Source organism: Chaetodon auriga, chromosome 10, assembly GCF_051107435.1.
Source record: "Chaetodon auriga isolate fChaAug3 chromosome 10, fChaAug3.hap1, whole genome shotgun sequence".
In the NCBI taxonomy this organism is placed as follows: Eukaryota; Metazoa; Chordata; class Actinopteri; order Chaetodontiformes; family Chaetodontidae; genus Chaetodon; species Chaetodon auriga.
This window is the reverse complement of record NC_135083.1, coordinates 20456826-20474473: the sequence shown is the minus strand read 5'-3', so window position 1 is coordinate 20474473 and position 17648 is coordinate 20456826. Positions and strand designations below refer to the sequence as shown.

Here is a 17648-nt window from a genome sequence, read left to right as displayed (position 1 = left end):
AAAAAAAAAAAATCCAGCCTTGAGCCCAACTTGGTAATCGCTGTCCAAAAGTGATGTCATTCTTTGCACTGCACACTTTGTCTCTGTACTTTGTTCTTTCGGGGGAAAAGAGGCCCAGATTTCGCTCTGCCTTTGTTTTGAAATGGCTCTGTGACTTCAGAATTAAACCAATAAATTCTTTGATTTTGAGCCGAAGTAAAATTAACAGCACAATTTCATTCCCTGAAAGACCGCTCGCTGCTTTCGCTGGAACGGGCGCTGAAAACTCCCCCTAGCTTTGGACGTCCAGAGCCAGCACTAAATGGAAATGTTCATTAATCAGTTTTATCTATCCCCTGCCCCCACTGGAGCCCTTCTGCAGATTATTACACCTGATGTGTTGAATAAGCTTGGACGGCGAACTGCTAGTGGAACTGACGGCTCGGTCTCTGGAGGCAGACTGCTGGCTTCACTGCGAGGCTAGTAAAGTAAGCTAGACGTCTGAGGTGTTCCATATGCGGTTTAAGGTCCAAATAGTTCCAAAGGCTGTAGACAACATTGCTTATTCTGGCTTTGGGAGCTTAGTTTGGCCAGCGCGTAAATTATTCAAATGGCATGCATCTAAGCAAAAGCTTCTGTAACTTATTCAGGCCCTTCAAAAGAGACTCATCAGGGACATGGATATTTTTTGGATGTCGCTTATCCCCAGGGACCTATAGTGGAAGATTGTGTGCTCACTGTATATGAGCAGATACTCTTATACATTCTCCAACTTGGCTAATATCACAGTAATCTCTTAATTAGTTTCCATTTTGCTGGGGACACCCAAAGAACCCTCGAGTGGCCGTGGACCCCTTTGCTGCCTTTGCAGTAAGAGCTTTGAAAAACTCCAGACCTGATGAATCCAGAGTAGACGTCGTCCCAGACGGCTGACGGGGGCTGCAAGGATCTTTCATCACCAAATAAAATGTAAACCGCAACATCTGTCATGAACGGCTTCACAGTCAGGTAGTATTTTCACTAGAATTGTACTTGTCACGGAACATTTATTGTTTGCACATATTAAAACGCCTTAACACAACGACAATCAACAACAGACAGTTGTATGTGGAAGATACAGGAAAGACAGTATTAAAAAAATATGTGCCCGAGTGAGTGAGGTCTCCTTGCGACCGTGTTTGTGAATGCGTCCTGTTCAGTGTGCAGAGGAGCTGGCGCCGGCGCGGCCTTCAGAAGCGCACGCGGACTCTCCACGAGTAATTTGTGAGAACTTTGTCTTTTTTCTTCACAATGCAGGTGTATGTGCCTTCGTTGATGGCGTTGGCCACTATGGTGATGTGGTCATCTTTCAAGGAGATGTAGTTCGGGTGAGAGAACTCCAGCAGCTCCCCGTCTTTGTACCAGCTGAAACCAAAGTCAGACATTAGACAGCGCTCAGTGAAATCATACTGTGGCATCTCTGCCGTGAGGTGGGAGATACTCACTATACTTTGCCTTTCTTCGATGCTATTTTTTTCCCGCAGCGAAAAGTCAGCTTCTTGCCCTCGACGACTAGCTTGTGTTTGGTCCTTGGGGGTGCCGGGGTGGGAGCCACAGTGGGGAAAGGGAATTCTGAAAAGGGTCGAAGAGGGGTGATGCTTAAACTGATGCTCCAAAATAAGACGTGCAAAGACGCAGCTTTAATGATCTTACAGTGATCCTCATCATACAACAATCATCTGACAGCAGTCTGCTAAAAAAAGGAGAGATAATCTTATACGTCAGTGTGTTTCATAGTCTTTCCCTCACAAACACCTCGCAGAAACACTGATTAGTGTCAGACGTTTTCATATAAACCTCATCATGTCCCGCTCTTAATTCGCTTTTCACAACCCCTGACCTGCCGGCGTCTTATCAATATAACATCTCCCATCTGGCTTCTGACAAACACAAGAGGCCGCCTTGTGATCAACTCAAAGTCTGCTTAAAACGCAGTCGCTCTCGTTAATGCCGCAAAAATCCAAATTGACCTTGTGTGTCTCTAACCCTCAAGCCACAGTCTGAAATTCCAGCGGTTTGGAGTCACTCAGGAATTTTCCACAGCCGTACAACGTCTCCCAATCAACAATGAGGAACAGATTACTGCGAGCCAGGAATCGTATCCTCTTGCCTCTCTCCACACTGTCCCTTGTTGCTGACAAAAATCTCAGAAAGCCGCAACAATCTATGGGCTGTGATGGTTAAGAGGAGCCATTTCCTGTTGTGCAACAGGAGACCTCAGCACCAGTGCGTCCCAAAATAAGCCTAAAGAGGCTTAGGCTGTCAGATTGCTGATGTGTTATCAATATTCAGTGTACAGAAGCCAACAGTCCACAGGTACCTGCTCTGTTCTGTCAGAGTTCTGGGCTTAAACACACACTGCCTCCCTGGGGACTCTGGTATTCTCCAGATCTAAACACAAACTCCTCCACTGGCAGTGTAATCTCTCTTCAAATCCTATTCCTGAAAACCCCCATCGCAGCCCTGCATGGCTGGACCTGTTGGCTCCCGTTGCTCCATTGGCAAACGGTTCACAGCGGCTCCTTCCGCTGCTCAATTGAGAGAAAACCTTTTTTTTTTTTTTCCCTCCCAGACTGCTGCTGCTTTCTGCTGCTGCATCTTACCGGAACAGAAATCACAGCTGGAGGGGCAGTGCTTCTGCATCAGCTTGCGCTTGCTGTCGCAATAACCTTTCCGAGCCCAGGCCGGGCAGATAAATAACCGGTCCAAACATCCTGGAGGAGAGGGGGAGACAGAGTGAGTAGGAGGAGGAGAAGGATCAGACAACAGCTCTCAGTCAGCAGCAAAAGAATTTGGATCCCTGATCTGCTTTTCGGTCCAATGAAAATGACTCACCATAATACACACTAATGATGACTCATGAGTAGTTTATACAATATTCATTAATGCCACGTTGGCTTTCAGTGGCAGACAAACACTGTGGTCTACGTTCTGGTAGACTGTGACCAAAAACGGGTCATAGGTTTTGTACTACTGGTTCTTAACAAGTGAATCTAGATGTCATTCTTTGAATATCAGGATCAGACCACAAAATCAGCTGGCAGTTGCCCTCCACTATGACAGACAACTCATACTGGACTTTCTCTTTAGGTCTGGAGGACGTTTTCCATTTATTCAAGAAGCTTCAGCGGTTCATCTTTTGGGTGAAATACAAAATCTCTTCAAGACCAAATAAGTCAATTTATTTATTTGCTACTTCTACACACCCCCTGTCCTGGATGACTGTCAGGTGGATTTACATCACTCCATTTGTGCTCTGGTACAAGAGTAATGAACAGAAGGATTGTGAATGTACCGTAGAGACGGTGCAAACCCCACACCTCATCCTGTGTGATTAGCTTCCGCCCTGTCAGTGTTGCATTAAGGTGCATTATAGCTTTCGGGTCCATGGAGTGCATGAGTCCCAGGACGTGGCCAATTTCATGAGTTGCCACATGGACAAGATCCGTCAGCCAAACCCCTGCAACGCAGAAACTGTTGATTATTTTCTCTTTCGGTTGCTGTGCACCCTACAAGCTGTCCAGTTCAGCGTCTGCTGCATCCATTACGTTATGGGTTAAATATTAGTAGTTTTAACAAACATGATAAAGACACATGCCTTTCTTCCAGCTAAAGCGCATGTTTCCCAGAATCCAGTATTCATGGTCGTCGAAGTGGATTTCGCCAGTTGGCGGGAAGAATGCATGAGCCAATTCTCCTGTGATGCCGTCGAAACAATGGTGCAAGTACGACTGCAGACAGTCCGTGTGGTTGACGGGGTAGAAACCTGCCAAGAGAGAGAGACACATACCTCAGAGCCGAGGAGGGAAACCCTCACTCCATTATTTCTGCACCGTGTAGACTACAGCAGGGGGATGATGAATTACAAAAGACAGAGCTTTTTCTTCAGCCTTCACTCTGCAGGATGACAATCATTCTTCTCACTGTCAACTGGGAATTTATGCAGGACCCTGGAGTTTGCACCCAGAGGGACAGATAAAGTATAATTTAGACTGCTTCACCATGGCCTGACATGTATGGAAGTTGTTAAGCATTTATTTTTTTCATTTAGAATTATGAATCATGCTGAATATAAGCTTGGTAATATAGTTGCGGTAGCGTGATTTAATGAGTTTGGAGGCAAGCACATTTCAGCGATGACAGCACAGAGAGAAAAACGGTAACGATGGAGCAGAAGTCTGGAGCCCGGAGCCAAGGAACATCTGTTGGGGATTGATAGAGCAGAGTACCCACCGATCTTAATGTCTGCTTCTTGGTCAGCTGGCACCTCTCTGAAGCTGAACGGCGAGACGTCGCTCCACATGCCAAAAGCCTTGGCAATGCCACGACGCGTGTCGCTGGCATTTATCAAGTTTGTAGGGTAGGAGAGCAACCTGCTCAGACACAACAGCATTATGTACAGTAGTTAATACTGGTTTCTACACACATTCCTCTACAGAGGAGGAATCTGCCAAAACACAATGGCTACTGTTCAAACAGACCAGAATTCCCACACGCACTGCAAGTACAACTCCATTACTGAGACAGGATGTGCTTTCATATCTGGGCTACGGTTAGACTGATATGGATACTTTTTATAAGACTCAGATATTGATCAGTTGGTAGAGATGAAGTCATAATTTTACTAATTCAGCAACAACAGAAATTTGGATCATTATCTGCTTTCTGTCCACTTAAGGTTTGTTGGATCGACAAAAGCCGGTGACTGAACCTCTTCAGTTCAATCCAGTGTTATGAAGGACTTTATGGGATCGTTTTTTTTACAGCTTAAAGTCTCACTGGATCTTCTCCAAACAGTTAGTGCAGCACAATCCAAATTTGTTGTAGCCAAGCAACTGCAGTGTGGGTGCAAAGCTCCACCATATACTACTTTTTTTTCCTCTCTGACAAATGCAAGCAGAGGGTTCTGTCAGACGATGCACTTTGAACTTTTACTGGTCTGACAACCTTCAGTGGACATCTTGATGGATGTGAGATGACAAGATACTGGCAGGCTCTTCAAGCTGGAGTAAATGATTCCATTAAGGTGCAGCTAACCCACACCAACAACAGTCTGATTTCAAGATCTTCAACTTGGCCTGCTTCAACTGAAAAATACCTGTGCTTGTGTTTTCCTGCCAAAACCAACATCAGTCGAACTCTCTCTGGTGTTTTGTCAAAGGATTTGTTTTCCTTTTCCCATTTCTACAACTGTCCTGTGCTGCTATGTTGACTACAGGTAGAACTGCAAATGAATACTTGTATGTTAGCTTGAACTTGTCCCATTTGAGCTGCTCCGGGGTGAGAGTGTAGCGCTTGTTCCTGGAGAGGTGCAGCACGTGTGTCCGGGCCTCTTTGCGCATCCCGATGAGCAACACAGTGGTGTAAGCTTCTTCCTTGGACAAAGAAAAACCTTTAATTAATCACCTCGACCTGAAGTGAAGTTAGGAGCTGAACTTTGAACTACCTGAAGCTACTATCAGGTTCTAATCTAAAGACGATCAGCATGGATCGGGCTTCCAAAAGAGATGCATATTAAAGTCCCCTGGACAGAGTCTGGCTTCTGGAGCTGCAGGCATTTACCTCCACTTGTTGTCTTTACAGCTACAACTGCACTCGCTGCTGTTACTTGCGGTGTCTTGCATCCGAATGTTACGTATTAGATTTTCATGCAAGGGCATTCCATCTCATGGAAACAGGAAGTGGTCAGCAGTAAAAGTGCTTTCCAAACATAAAGTATGATCCTTTTCACAGATAGCCTGTGTCTGATGTCTCTTTGGGGATGGGCAACATCCACTCCAAGTGATCACACCTGGATTCTGTGCTATTTTTACAGCTTTGAAAGGCTGTCTATGGGCGCTTTGCATTTTAGTGCTTTCATAAATATTCTGTTACTGAAGTTAAGTTGTGGTTTGCTTTGGCTGCGATATTTAGTGATCGCACCAGTTGATAAAATCTATAACTTTTTATGAAGATGTGCTTCAGTAATAAATCCGCTTTCCAACACTCGAAGTCACTTGGGCCGTGCTTCTGACCCAAGAAGCCCATTCTGTGCTTGAGAGCAGAAAGGCCTCCTGTCCTAACTGATAATTTAAGGAAGATTTAAGGAGACATACATTGAAATGGAAAAACTGCTGAGGCTACAAGCAGCTGTCCATGAATCATGAATCCTCATTTCTTTACAAAGAAGAGCTACTTTACCTCTCTTAACCTTAACTATGTGCTTGGAGACTGACAAGCACATATATCGTGCATCAGGAGTAAGATGTGCGAGGACGAAGCGAGCCTGCCAACAGCATGCAGGTTGCAGTGACGGGCGTGAAGGCCTCAATGTGCTTCAAACCAAGTTCTTGTCAGACTGTCTAACAGCGTTGGAAACGTCCTTTCGGAATCTGAAGTTCTTCCAAAGCAGACAATCCAACAGGTGTGGAGGTGTGAGAGCGTCTTACGTCAAAATTCAAACTTCTCCCTCAAGCTCTCTTATTTTCAGCATTTTCACTGCTATTTGTGTTACTTTTTGTTGGTACAACCATGCACAACACCACAAATACCTTCCAGGAGACCGTCCAAACGTGCGCCGTTCTCCATTTGTGCAACTCATTGCGTGGAGACTACAAAGACAGGTGAAAGACAGAGTCCTCAGAGACAGATCATGAAGCAGTGGGATGCAGCCAAGAGGAGGCCATGGGCTTCAGTATGCTTCACAAAAGTGCCTGTCAAGTCATCCAAAAGCATCTTCTCCACCTTTTTTGAACAGAGGGACTGCGGGGGCTGCGTCTTTCAAGTTTTACAACTTTCCGAGACAGAAAATCGGACAAGCATGTCCAGTTTACGCAGCTACTACAGCTATCACGCCCCTGCAGCCAGGTGTACGATGGTGTGAAAGCAGGCAGGGTTTAAACTTCTGTATCAAGCTTTTTTTCAGCAATTTTTTTAGTCTTCACACAACTACCACCATCACCCGTGCAGTGACCAACTGAGCGCAACAGCCGAGTTTGCACTGTTATTCCCATTTGAGCTGATCTTTATGAAATCTTTGCTTTTTTTTTGGTGTGAATTTGATCTTTTCACATCTCCAGGACACACAAAAATAATTCAAATATAGGCTTAGCAGGGAAAATCACTCTTTGTTGGAACTGGCTCCAGTCAGTAGAACCCATGTCCCATCATTCTCTTACTAGGGAAAAATACTGAAGGTGGAGAGCAAATATCAAAGCCACTCCCTTCGCTTTGCATTCTACACCCTATCCTCTAGTTCCTGTTTCTGCTTCACCCAGTCAAGACAAATAGATCCAGCACTTCCTTCATTTCCTTACCAAAATAGTGAAACAGAGGCGGGCAGTCTGGCAGACTGTCCCATATGGCTGTCTTGAATGAACTTGATGACGTCTCTTGCTCTGATGTTAAATATAATGTTTCTGTATTGCATTATATGCACTGGTCATTGTTTTATACAACAGTTGCATTCCTGACCTGAGCTGACACACTGCAGCCTTGCGTTCAGTAATTTATGAGGTGTTTGATGTAGTAAGGCCAGCGTGGTTCTTTCCCTGTCGTGTCATGTTATAGTCACTGCAAATCTAATCGCACACTCTGGCACAAATAAAGATGAACCATAAACCGTGACGGCCGAAACTAGTGCTCTAGACTAAACCTTGAAGCCAGTGGTGAGCACTGACTCGGAGGGCAAAACATCTGAGGACAAATCCCACAAGATCCCTGTCTGAGAGTCTGGAAGAGTTTAAACTCAGTCTCGTAGACTGCTAAAACAGGGATTATGATTTTCATCCTTAGTTTCAAAAGATTCAACACTGGCTATTTTCTGCACATAATTCAAAACACACACTGTCAGCTGAACTTTTCCTCCGCGTCCACCTTTACTTGACAAACTGAGGATGAGAATCAGGCAAAAACATTTTGAATATAGTCATAGATAATCAGCATTGATTGAAAATAATGTTAATATGATGCAGAAATGTATAAATACTTTGTGCATTTTGTTTTGCATATTTTGAGACATCTCAATTTTGAATCATAAAAATGCATTGTCTGCAATTCTTCATCTGCATTATCTTCAGTGAACATAAAACACATAGAAAGGCTCTTTGACAGCATTTTGACCTTACTTTAGTCACTAACTGACACATTTATACTCCAACGGGTCTTCTGCTCATGCTATCATTCATTGGCAGTTATGTAATCCTCAACAGCAGTCTCCATGATTGACACATAATGAGAGTGTGTGGCAAAGGAAATGACATAGAGCTATCCCTCAGGCTCTGTATCACAGTGGGTGGGTGGCAGTGATAGAAGTTGTGTGGAGGAACACATTTATCCAATTCACTGGAGATGACTGAGCAGGGATCCATTCCATGGCCTAAACTCATTACTGTACTCCTCTGACTTCTCCACCTTAACCGAACATTAATTGAATCTAATGCATATTGCCATGGGTACGCTATAACTGAGTGATTTCATCGGATGATGTCCAACTAATGATACGTTTTAAGAAACCGGAGAAATGATTGAATTTGCATGGACAGCGACTCCCTGACAACTAAACCTGACAGACTAAAAGTCTGTCAAAGCTGGGAACTTCTGCATAATTACAGTGAAAATAATGAGAAAGATACTCGGGCTACCTGGACCCTCATACCAGTCGTTCTCCACTGAAAACCATACTTTATTTAAAAAATGAAAGAATTCAATTTTATGGTACCGACTCTTAAGTGTGAGCAGCTTGTAAAACACACGATAAGGCAGCTTATTAATCTTGATGTTCTTGTGGTGAATTCGGGGTATAAAGGACCCACCAAGTGTCGATTCATTTCAATGTAATGTAAACCTGGATGACAGTAAGTAGGAATTGAACCATTTACTTACAAAAATTACTGTTTCAAGTAATTGCTGCCTCGTCAAATACAATGCTGTATATGCCGAATTGAAAAGTGGTATTTGCTAAGTAAAAAATCACTTCTAGCCATAACATTGCTTGTATATAGTTTCGCAGAAAAGTAGTGTAAAGGCTCAATCTCTAAATTATGTATGAAGTTTGGTGTTGTGCCTTTTTGAAACGCTTAAGGCAACAACTTACTTATACAACTCAATAACTGCAAACCAGACAATATGTTGGACTTGCAGAATTGCAATGACAGCTCCTACATGTCATAAAGTGGTCAGAGCATACCTCTAACCTCCAGGAGGGAAACGCTGAGGTTTGTTGCATCCCTGCGAACAGAAGACTGAGCAGCGCAGCAGCCGCCAGAGGAGCGAAGCCCCAGTCGCCTCTGCGTAAACTTCTGGGAGTCTGACAGCACACCATGGCTGCGATATCACACCTCCAGGAAAAACAAACAAACAAACAAATAATCCCTCAGCGAAGACTACATGGGTTTACCATCTATGCCCGCGCACACCACTTCTTGGCCATTGCACGTTTCGGTAATGTGATATAAGGGGCTTGGGTAGCTTCTGGAGCTGTGTGCGGCAGCGCAGTCCTGCCTGCGGACCGAGCAATGAAAGCAGTGCAGACTGCATCGGCTCTGCTCGGCTCTCTTCCGCACAGTGCGCCTGCCAGAGGACTGGTTTCATATTACTGTAGATGGGGCAGGGGGTCAGTGTCGAGACAATCTAATGAAAACCAAACGCGCTCTGTCCATCAAGCCACTTGTTGCAACCACTAGAGCTCAGTCAAAGCAGAATCAGATGGCTTATTTTGAACATGATTTTCTGAGGTTTATGTAATGCTACTGGAAAAAGAGCAGTTTAGTCTTCTCCTCATCCCACTGTGGCATGCACACTTTCCGGGCAGGGTAGAAAACAGTCCAGGGTATCCTGGATATTTTATAGTGTGTTCCACCTTGTCAACTCCAAACAAAATCTAATTAGCTGGTGATCGAATAAAACATTGCATGTTTTCAGCATAGTAGATGTGTGTTCCTTTGCAATTTCTCCCAAATAATTACATTTCTTATTGTTTGGAATTTCGTTAAGTTTCAAAAGCTTCACGTTGTGTCTGTCACTTGCAAACATTTCTGTCCAGCCAGGACAGTGTGACATGAACTTTGCAGGGGCCAGAGAGAGTATAGGCCCTGCAGATATCTTACAATTGCATGGCAGAGTTGAGTTAGTTTGCAGTACTGCCTGTTGTCAAGGGGCTGAATGGGTGGGTGTTAGTCTTGATGTGTTTTTGCACCTATGGCACATGGGCCCTTGTGCATGCCACTGCCTTATGTATGGTTAGTCTTGGCCCATGGAGTCAAATGCACATGGGCCGCAACTGGAATGTGGATCCTGCAGATGGTGGGGTGAAAAATGTTCTCTGTGTGATTTTGGGCTTGAAACTGAACAAAATGTTAGATATCTGGGAGGAAAGTAAAACACTGACCAGTGGCTGAGAAGACATGTTCATTATGTGTACCCGGGGTGGTCAGAGAAAGGTTCAGTTTAGGGACTTCAGGGATGTTCCATGTGTTTAAATTCATCAACATTCCCCAGATACAGAATATATAAGAATGACTTTTTGTCATCACATTCTGAGCAGTTTTCACTCTTTTGCCCCACCACCATAATAATCCAATAGATAGTGTAAATGGTTAACCAGCAACATCCCATCGTACAGTCAAGTCCCTGAAACAAAAACAGCAATCTGTTGTCCAACATTAAGACCCTGACTAACATGTTTCAGTGTATTAAAACATTGTTGACTGATTACAATCTGTAATCTTTTGCTGCTTTTAGGTAAAATCTTGCTTGGGCTTCTCTTTTTAGGCTGATCAGTAACACATCATTAACAGATCAAATCAGGATTCTGGGGTCTAACCCAGCTGATACCTTTGGTAAAGTAATGGTAATCAATGGCATTTTTCTCCGCGGACAGTCTGACATGTAATAATAAAAAGAAAAAAGTAAAAAACAAACAAACAAACAAACAACAACAAAGCAAAACAAAACAAAACAAAAAAACCCCACAGATGTTATTCATAATCGCGATGGCTCCATATCATTATGTTAGTTTCAGGGTTTTGGTATTGTGTATGCTAACAAATTTGATTTATTGGACACTTAGAGTCATCTTTAATGACTGAATTTAATAACACCTGTGCTTTTCCTAGAAGTCAAAATGTCTGCTGAAAATGACTTATCAGCCTTGGCAGAAATAATGAACAGGTGTTTTGCTGTTGCAGTTGCACCTCCTCCAGCTCATCGGCATCTTTTTTTCTTGTCTACACAGAAGACAGAATTAATTATTTGAAAAACACTTAACTTTGTGCACATTACAGCAGCCCCTTGTTCTTAATAATCTGCCGAGTAACCACTCTAATTCATTTAGTTTTAGTTAATGCCTCGCTGTAAACTGACATTTTTAAATATTCTATTATTTATTTATTTTTGTATTGTGCCAAAGTGTTTGTGGAAAAAAAAAAATACTATCCGGAACCATTGTATCAGTCGCAGTTTCTTCAACCTGCGTGCGATGTTGCACTTGTAGGGGAGGAAATGGCGCCTGTCCGGTGCGAAGGGGTTTACAGCTGCCAACCAGTTAAATACCTTCCAAGTTGACACGTAGACGAGCCGACTGCCTCTCACCATATCGGGCTCAGCGGGACAGAAATATGTTTTTGAGTGGAGAGAAACCCTGCATGTGTCGGTTGGTGAAGACGTAACAGGTAAGAGCTGCTGTCAGACATTTCCTCCTGTCTGTCCCTGTACGGAGACCGTTAGCTCAGTGGCTAGTCAGTTAGCTTTAATCCCATAATCTCAGTAGTTACCCTGAGTTCTCTCCGGCTGCGGTGCTCTGATCTAGGTGGCAAGTACGTTGGTTTCTAGTAACGATACTCTGTGCGGCTTCTGAGTGTGGGTGGTATTCAACGTAATGGCGCGTGTACTGGTAACTGAAACAATTACCCACTGTTAGCCACAGCTTCGAGACCACCCACTTTACCTTGAATCCAAAGTGTCTGGCGGGACCGCTCCCGTCACTTCACGTCAGTCTGTCAGATCCTTACGTCGCTCGCATCTATACTGAACGGATCACCTGTGACCCGCGGGCCTGTATTGATCTGCTGCAGCAAAAGTACCGTTATTCACCATGCAACTAGTGCTCGTGCTTAAAAGTAAGTGTACTTTGTGAAATAATTTGAACTAATGCTACAGATAACTATTATTTCCATTGGCGTTTAATCTATTGTTTTCCCCTTTTATCGATCAGTTGTTTAGTCTATAAGATGTCAGAACGTGGTGAAAAACGTCTGTCAGTGTTTCTGAAAGGCCAGGACGACGGCCTTAAATGTCTTATTTTGTCCACAACTAAAACATATTTAGTTTAGTGTCATAGAGGAGTAAAGAAACCAGAAAATATCCACATTTAAGACCTTGAAGGACTTGGACCAAGCTACATTTCTAACTCCCGTGTTCACTATTTACCTTCAAGAACACTGTGATCATTATGCTGCTGGTTTATTGGAAGTTTGCAGCAAAGGATAAAAGAAAATCGGGGATGCAGCCTTTATCAGTTACATCCCAAAGGAACACACTATACCACTGGACACCAGGGAGGCAGCTTGCAAAGAAAGTTAAAAAACGTCTCTCTTCACTTAAGCCTTTACCTCCTGACTCAGGCCTGACAGTTTTGTGCTTTGCATTGTACTCATGCACTGGTGTGCTCCATGTTGTATTATGCAGTATATGAACTCATTTTTAACTTTGATACTTTTATTTATTTTCCATCAAATGTTATCCATTGTCTTTATTTTCATCCTTTTTTATATTATCATCAAGTGGGTCTTTGGAATTTTGACTTTTTTTTGTCTTAAAAACTTGCTCAAATGATGAATCGATTATCAAAATAGTTGATGATTAATGCAATAGTTGACAACTAACTAATTTATCATTGCAGCTTTTATATGAACATATTGGACGTTAAGCAAGGCACCTGCAAGTTCAATCCCTTATCTTTGTTATGCAAACAAACAAACAAAAAAAACCCAGCAATCAAGTAACTGTGAAAACTAAGATAGTCTGTGATCTCTGTACATCTGCAAGGAAGGCAATATTAAACTGCCAATTAGGGCTGAGTGTCTTTGAACATTTTATGTTGGGGGAACGGTATAGTATGCATCAAGGCTGTGAGGGTGTGTCACACACTGTCTGCTGTTTTGTAATTTAGCTGATATGTCTTTACTGCTACAGGAACACCAGGCTCTGACGTGTTGGAACATTGCTGGTACTGTAGAACCCTACCTGAGGAATGGCCACAGAGCACAAACAGAGCAGGGCGGAAACATTTGTGCTGGCTGGATCAAATGGTCAGAATGGCCAGCAGAGGGAGACTGGTATGAGTGCCTTGGTCAGTCACTCTCCAGGCACTAACCACATGTCGAGGATGGCCCGTGTTTCCTCGGATGTGAGGCATAAGTGTGCGGCCTACGTGCTAGCACTGAGACCATGGAGCTTCAGTGCCTCGCTCACACCGGTGGCCCTCGGCAGCGCCTTGGCGTACAAACTGGATGGCTCTGTGGACTTGCTCATCCTGATGGTATGCGCAGTGGCCGTCCTCGTGGTCCATGGGGCGGGCAACCTTGTAAACACATACTATGACTTCTCCAAAGGGATTGACCATAAGAAGAGTGATGACAGGACTCTCGTGGATGAAATCTTGGCTCCGCAGGATGTAGTTATGTTCGGAGCATTGTTATATTCTTTGGGGTGCTTGTGTGCCACTCTGCTCTACTTCCTGTCTACACTTAGACTGGAGCACCTAGCCCTTATTTACTTTGGGGGACTCTCAAGCTCTTTTTTATACACTGGAGGTGAGTAAAATATTAACTTGAATCTTTTGGATTGCTGCCTTAGACACACACACACACACACACACACGCACGCACGCCAGCTAAAGTTCGGTGTTGTAAAACCATAAACTTGTGTTTGATGCCAGGAAAGAGGACACAGCACATTCATGCTTACCATCGTCGTCACTCCATCGTCTGGTTTTGCCAAAGAGCAAAAAACAAACATCTTTCCCTGCACGCAGCATTTGACCACTGCAGCTGAACATTCAGTTCACCAAAAACACAAAATGGCTCGCTCACCACTTGTGGTGTACAGTCAGACACATACTTTGGGTTTTATGTGTCAAGATTCTGAGATTATGAAACCTCTTCTTCCACCCTAAAAAACACTGCACTGACTTTCACTTTCACTGCTCAAAGCACTCAGAAGTGAAATGTGAAAGACTCAGAAGCAGTTTGTCTTAAGTAGAAAATAGAGACAGATAATATGAAAACCTGCACACATAAAACAGAAACTGCCTGTTAGATGTGTACATCAGAAAAAGTTGGCACTGCTGTCAGCATTAACCCTTCTCTTTGTGTTTAATCGCAGCTCACTGAGCTACAGCTCGTTGGGATTTTGGTGAACAGGCCTTTTAAGGCAGCATGACACCAATGTGTTACATTCCTTCATAAAGTGAAGTGCATTTCTGAAAGGGGCTCAAATGTCGAGTTTTCGCTCCCTACAAGTGGAAAAGTATCATCCTCCATCAGAATATCATTTGGCAAAATAAGAAGAATCTTGCAGCTTGTTTTGATGATTTCTATTGCAGCCTCGCTTTGTGTTTCAGGCTAATATTATGTTGATGTGTGTTAACTGCAAATGTTTCCCTGTTCTGTGGCTCTGCAGGAACTGTCAAGTCTGAGATCGTGTTGAACAATTAATTGTAATATTATCTAAATAATCTACAAATTCTCCGTATTATATTCATATTCTCCACGCAAAAGGGAACATGCTTGTTTGGTACAGATGCCAGTAAACATCATATCATCACCATTTTTTTTTTTCTGGTATGCAAAAATGACTATTCCACTAAAATCGTGACTCATATTTCACAACATGTTGAAATAATCATTTTTTCATATTTCTTAGTCGTAGTCTGAGAGGATAACCCTGACGAGTGTTTGACCCACACTGAGGACTACATGTCAGCATATGACAGACTGCAGCCATTCTTTTTTTAAAAAACCTCTAGTGCCTGCAAACTTTCTGGGAATGCAGTACTTAATTGCTGAAATACTCCTTTAATTGTTGGCACCGTGTCAGAACCCTAAGGACCACGTTCACATTAATGAAGATGACTCTCACTCATATTTGTTTGAATTAGCGGCTCTTCGGAGTTTGTGAGTCTGTGAGTCTCATTTCAACCCACGGTTTAAACCAGTGAGTCCGAAACAGTGAAATAGATACTGTACATCCTGTTCCTTTAGGAATTCATGGCACTTTGTTGACAACCACTAATTAAAAGGTTAAATGTGGCATCTCGTTACTCTTTTCCCCAGGCATCGGCCTCAAGTACGTGGCCCTGGGAGACGTGGTGATCCTCATCACCTTCGGCCCGCTGGCGGTCATGTTTGCGTACGCGGTGCAGGTTGGCTACCTGTCGGTGCTGCCGCTGGTCTACGCCGTCCCTCTGGCCCTCAACACAGAAGCCATCCTCCACAGCAACAACACCAGGGACATGGACTCCGACAAGGAAGCGGGCATCGTCACCCTGGCCATTCTCATCGGCGCCACGCTGTCCTACGTCCTCTACAACCTCCTGCTTTTCGTCCCCTACGTGCTCTTTTGCATCCTCGCCACCCGTTACACCATCAGCATGGCGCTGCCTCTGCTTACGCTGCCTATGGCCTTCCCCCTAGAGAAGCAGTTCCGCAGCCGATGCTACGCCAAGATCCCCCAGAAGACGGCCAAGCTCAACCTCCTCATGGGACTTTTCTACGTGTTCGGGATCATTCTGGCACCTCCTGGCAGCTTGCCGTTACTGTGATTAATTGGCTTTGACATGTCCAATTTTGTTGTTTTAATACAGACTAGTTTATGTACATCTTTGTATTTGTACATTGCTAGTTGAGGGCTTTCACTGGCTTTAATTTATTGTCTAATTTATATGTTGAACAGGGGTTTAGTTTAGGTCCTCTGTGACACTGAAGGCAAAATCAGATGGATTTTTTTGAGTATTGAGCCTGCTGTAACGTGTGGGGAAAAGTAAGAAGTGTTGGTGACATTTTGTAGAAGTAAGCAACATTTTTAATCTCACGAGGAGATACAATAAACCTACAGTTGCCATATTTGTTCTTTACGACACAACACCGATACCTAAAAACATCAATAAACCGTTGTTCTCTTTCTCACCGTCGTACCCTCTGTATGGTACATGCAGTTTTTTTTTTTTCTGATGTTTGTTCTGTTTTTGGGAGAGCCAAATAGTATTTCATTGGATTGTAATAAAACTCACAGATACTGATGTCTCATATGTCTTCATTGATGTTTGCTTTTCTTCCAGCCTTAACAAATATGACAATACGATAGAACATGCAAGGAGAGCAATTTGAGCGCAAATACTGGTTTGATGACAAATGAAGAGCATTCAAATCATTTTTCATTTACATGGTAAAAAAAAAATACCGACTGAAGTTTCACTTGAGATATAGAAAAGCACACAAAGAGATGATTGTGCAGCTTAATGGTGATCAAACAGGTTCGATGGAATGAATAAGGGAAAGTTAATTATCACCTGTGATTTGGCTAACAAGCCACTCCCACCTCCACCTGTACCTTTTCAACCGAAAGATAACGCAGGAGACTTGAGCGTGTTCTCTCAATGAAAGTCAGCCTCTGCATTTCAGATGTGTCGATTTACTAAACGCTGGGGATTTGTAGAGCAAGGTGCTGGTCAGCAGGGGGCGGTATTGGGCAACCATTAAGTTAACACAGAACCATTCACAGGCGCTGTGTTGTGCGGGGTCATGAACGTTATTCCACTGGAAGGTCTTTAAAAATCCAAATTTGTATCAACAGTAATTCAAATTACACTGTACATTTGCATTAATTTCATAAGAGTTGTTCATTAGTCGTTTTCATTTTTTATTTGTTTTTAGTTTTTACTATCCTGTCATGTACAGTTTTTAATTGTTTATATCATCTTGTGCAATCTCCTAGAAACTCTCTCAGAAGAAAGTTATTTTGAAACAAGTACAAAGCTGTATCTGCAGACGTCTCAGTGTGTGCTTTGGTGTAATTATGATTTAATATTATTGTCCTATTCATTGCCCAGTATTCATGTGCAGAATCATTTGTCTTTTCACTATTGCTACAGTGTCTGAGTACTTTCAGACTAAACACTTTCATAAGGTTTCACTGAGAAGCTTCATTTTAATAATTACCTGGCTTCTCTCTGCGTCTGTGTGTGCGATCCGGTATCCACCCACAGCCCTGAGACATGTGGGGTGGAAGAGATAGGAACTGCCACTCCCATCCTGTAATCATTGTTAATAGTTAATCAAAATTCTAATAAACGACTTCATATCAGCCTTTGTGTTGCAACTAGTGTTATAATGAAGTACAGGCATGTCATTGTTTAATAGTGTGACTCCTTGCGGATATGACTGTAGCACTTTAAACTCAACATTAAAGTGTTACTGCAGTCATATCTAATGTAGCTTAAAATGATGAGAAATGAGACAGTAGAGGACACATTTCAGGCCTGAGGCATGGGCGAGGTAAATGGCAGACAGCTGAAGGCCTCGTGGCCACCAGGGCTCGACAGAGACCTAAGCATTGTGATATGTTTCCGTGTTGTCGGTATGTCATTGAAAATG

The 17648-nt window shown here is 43.2% G+C and overlaps 2 protein-coding genes across 3 annotated transcripts; one reads left to right on the top strand and one right to left on the bottom strand.

Moving 5' to 3' along the window:
* Positions 1–1007: 1007 nt before the first annotated feature.
* Positions 1008–9514, bottom strand: mmp23ba (matrix metallopeptidase 23ba). The gene is made up of 8 exons (XM_076741549.1): positions 9185–9514; positions 5257–5393; positions 4252–4391; positions 3617–3784; positions 3314–3478; positions 2622–2732; positions 1464–1590; positions 1008–1383 (listed from the first exon to the last, which is right to left on the bottom strand). The coding sequence occupies exons 1-8, from the start codon at positions 9317–9319 to the stop codon at positions 1209–1211; spliced, it is 1158 nt and encodes a 385-aa protein (XP_076597664.1). The 5' UTR covers positions 9320–9514; the 3' UTR covers positions 1008–1208.
* A 1966-nt stretch (positions 9515–11480) lies between these two features.
* ubiad1 (UbiA prenyltransferase domain containing 1) lies at positions 11481–16294 on the top strand. Of its 2 annotated transcripts, none has more exons than XM_076742149.1 (3): positions 11481–11666; positions 13189–13808; positions 15330–16294. In XM_076742149.1, exons 2-3 carry the CDS (start codon positions 13247–13249, stop codon positions 15815–15817), a joined length of 1050 nt encoding a protein of 349 aa, XP_076598264.1. In that variant the 5' UTR covers positions 11481–11666; positions 13189–13246; the 3' UTR covers positions 15818–16294. The 2 variants fall into 2 exon arrangements, with proteins under 2 accessions (XP_076598264.1, XP_076598265.1); XM_076742150.1 differs by lacking the exon at positions 11481–11666 and adding an exon at positions 11712–11887.
* Positions 16295–17648: the final 1354 nt, after the last annotated feature.

Excerpts from the sequence above, each read along its gene's own strand:
- mmp23ba (XM_076741549.1), bottom strand. The coding sequence starts at position 9,319 with ATGGTGTGCTGTCAGACTCCCAGAAGTTTACGCAGAGGCGACTGGGGC. Across the intron at positions 1,591-2,621 it reads CAGCTGTGATTTCTGTTCCG|AATTCCCTTTCCCCACTGTG; the intron begins GTAAGATGCAGC and ends GACCCTTTTCAG. Across the intron at positions 1,384-1,463 it reads TCGAAGAAAGGCAAAGTATA|CTGGTACAAAGACGGGGAGC; the intron begins GTGAGTATCTCC and ends CTTTGGTTTCAG.
- ubiad1 (XM_076742149.1), top strand. The coding sequence starts at position 13,247 with ATGGCCACAGAGCACAAACAGAGCAGGGCGGAAACATTTGTGCTGGCT. Across the intron at positions 13,809-15,329 it reads CTCTTTTTTATACACTGGAG|GCATCGGCCTCAAGTACGTG; the intron begins GTGAGTAAAATA and ends TCTTTTCCCCAG.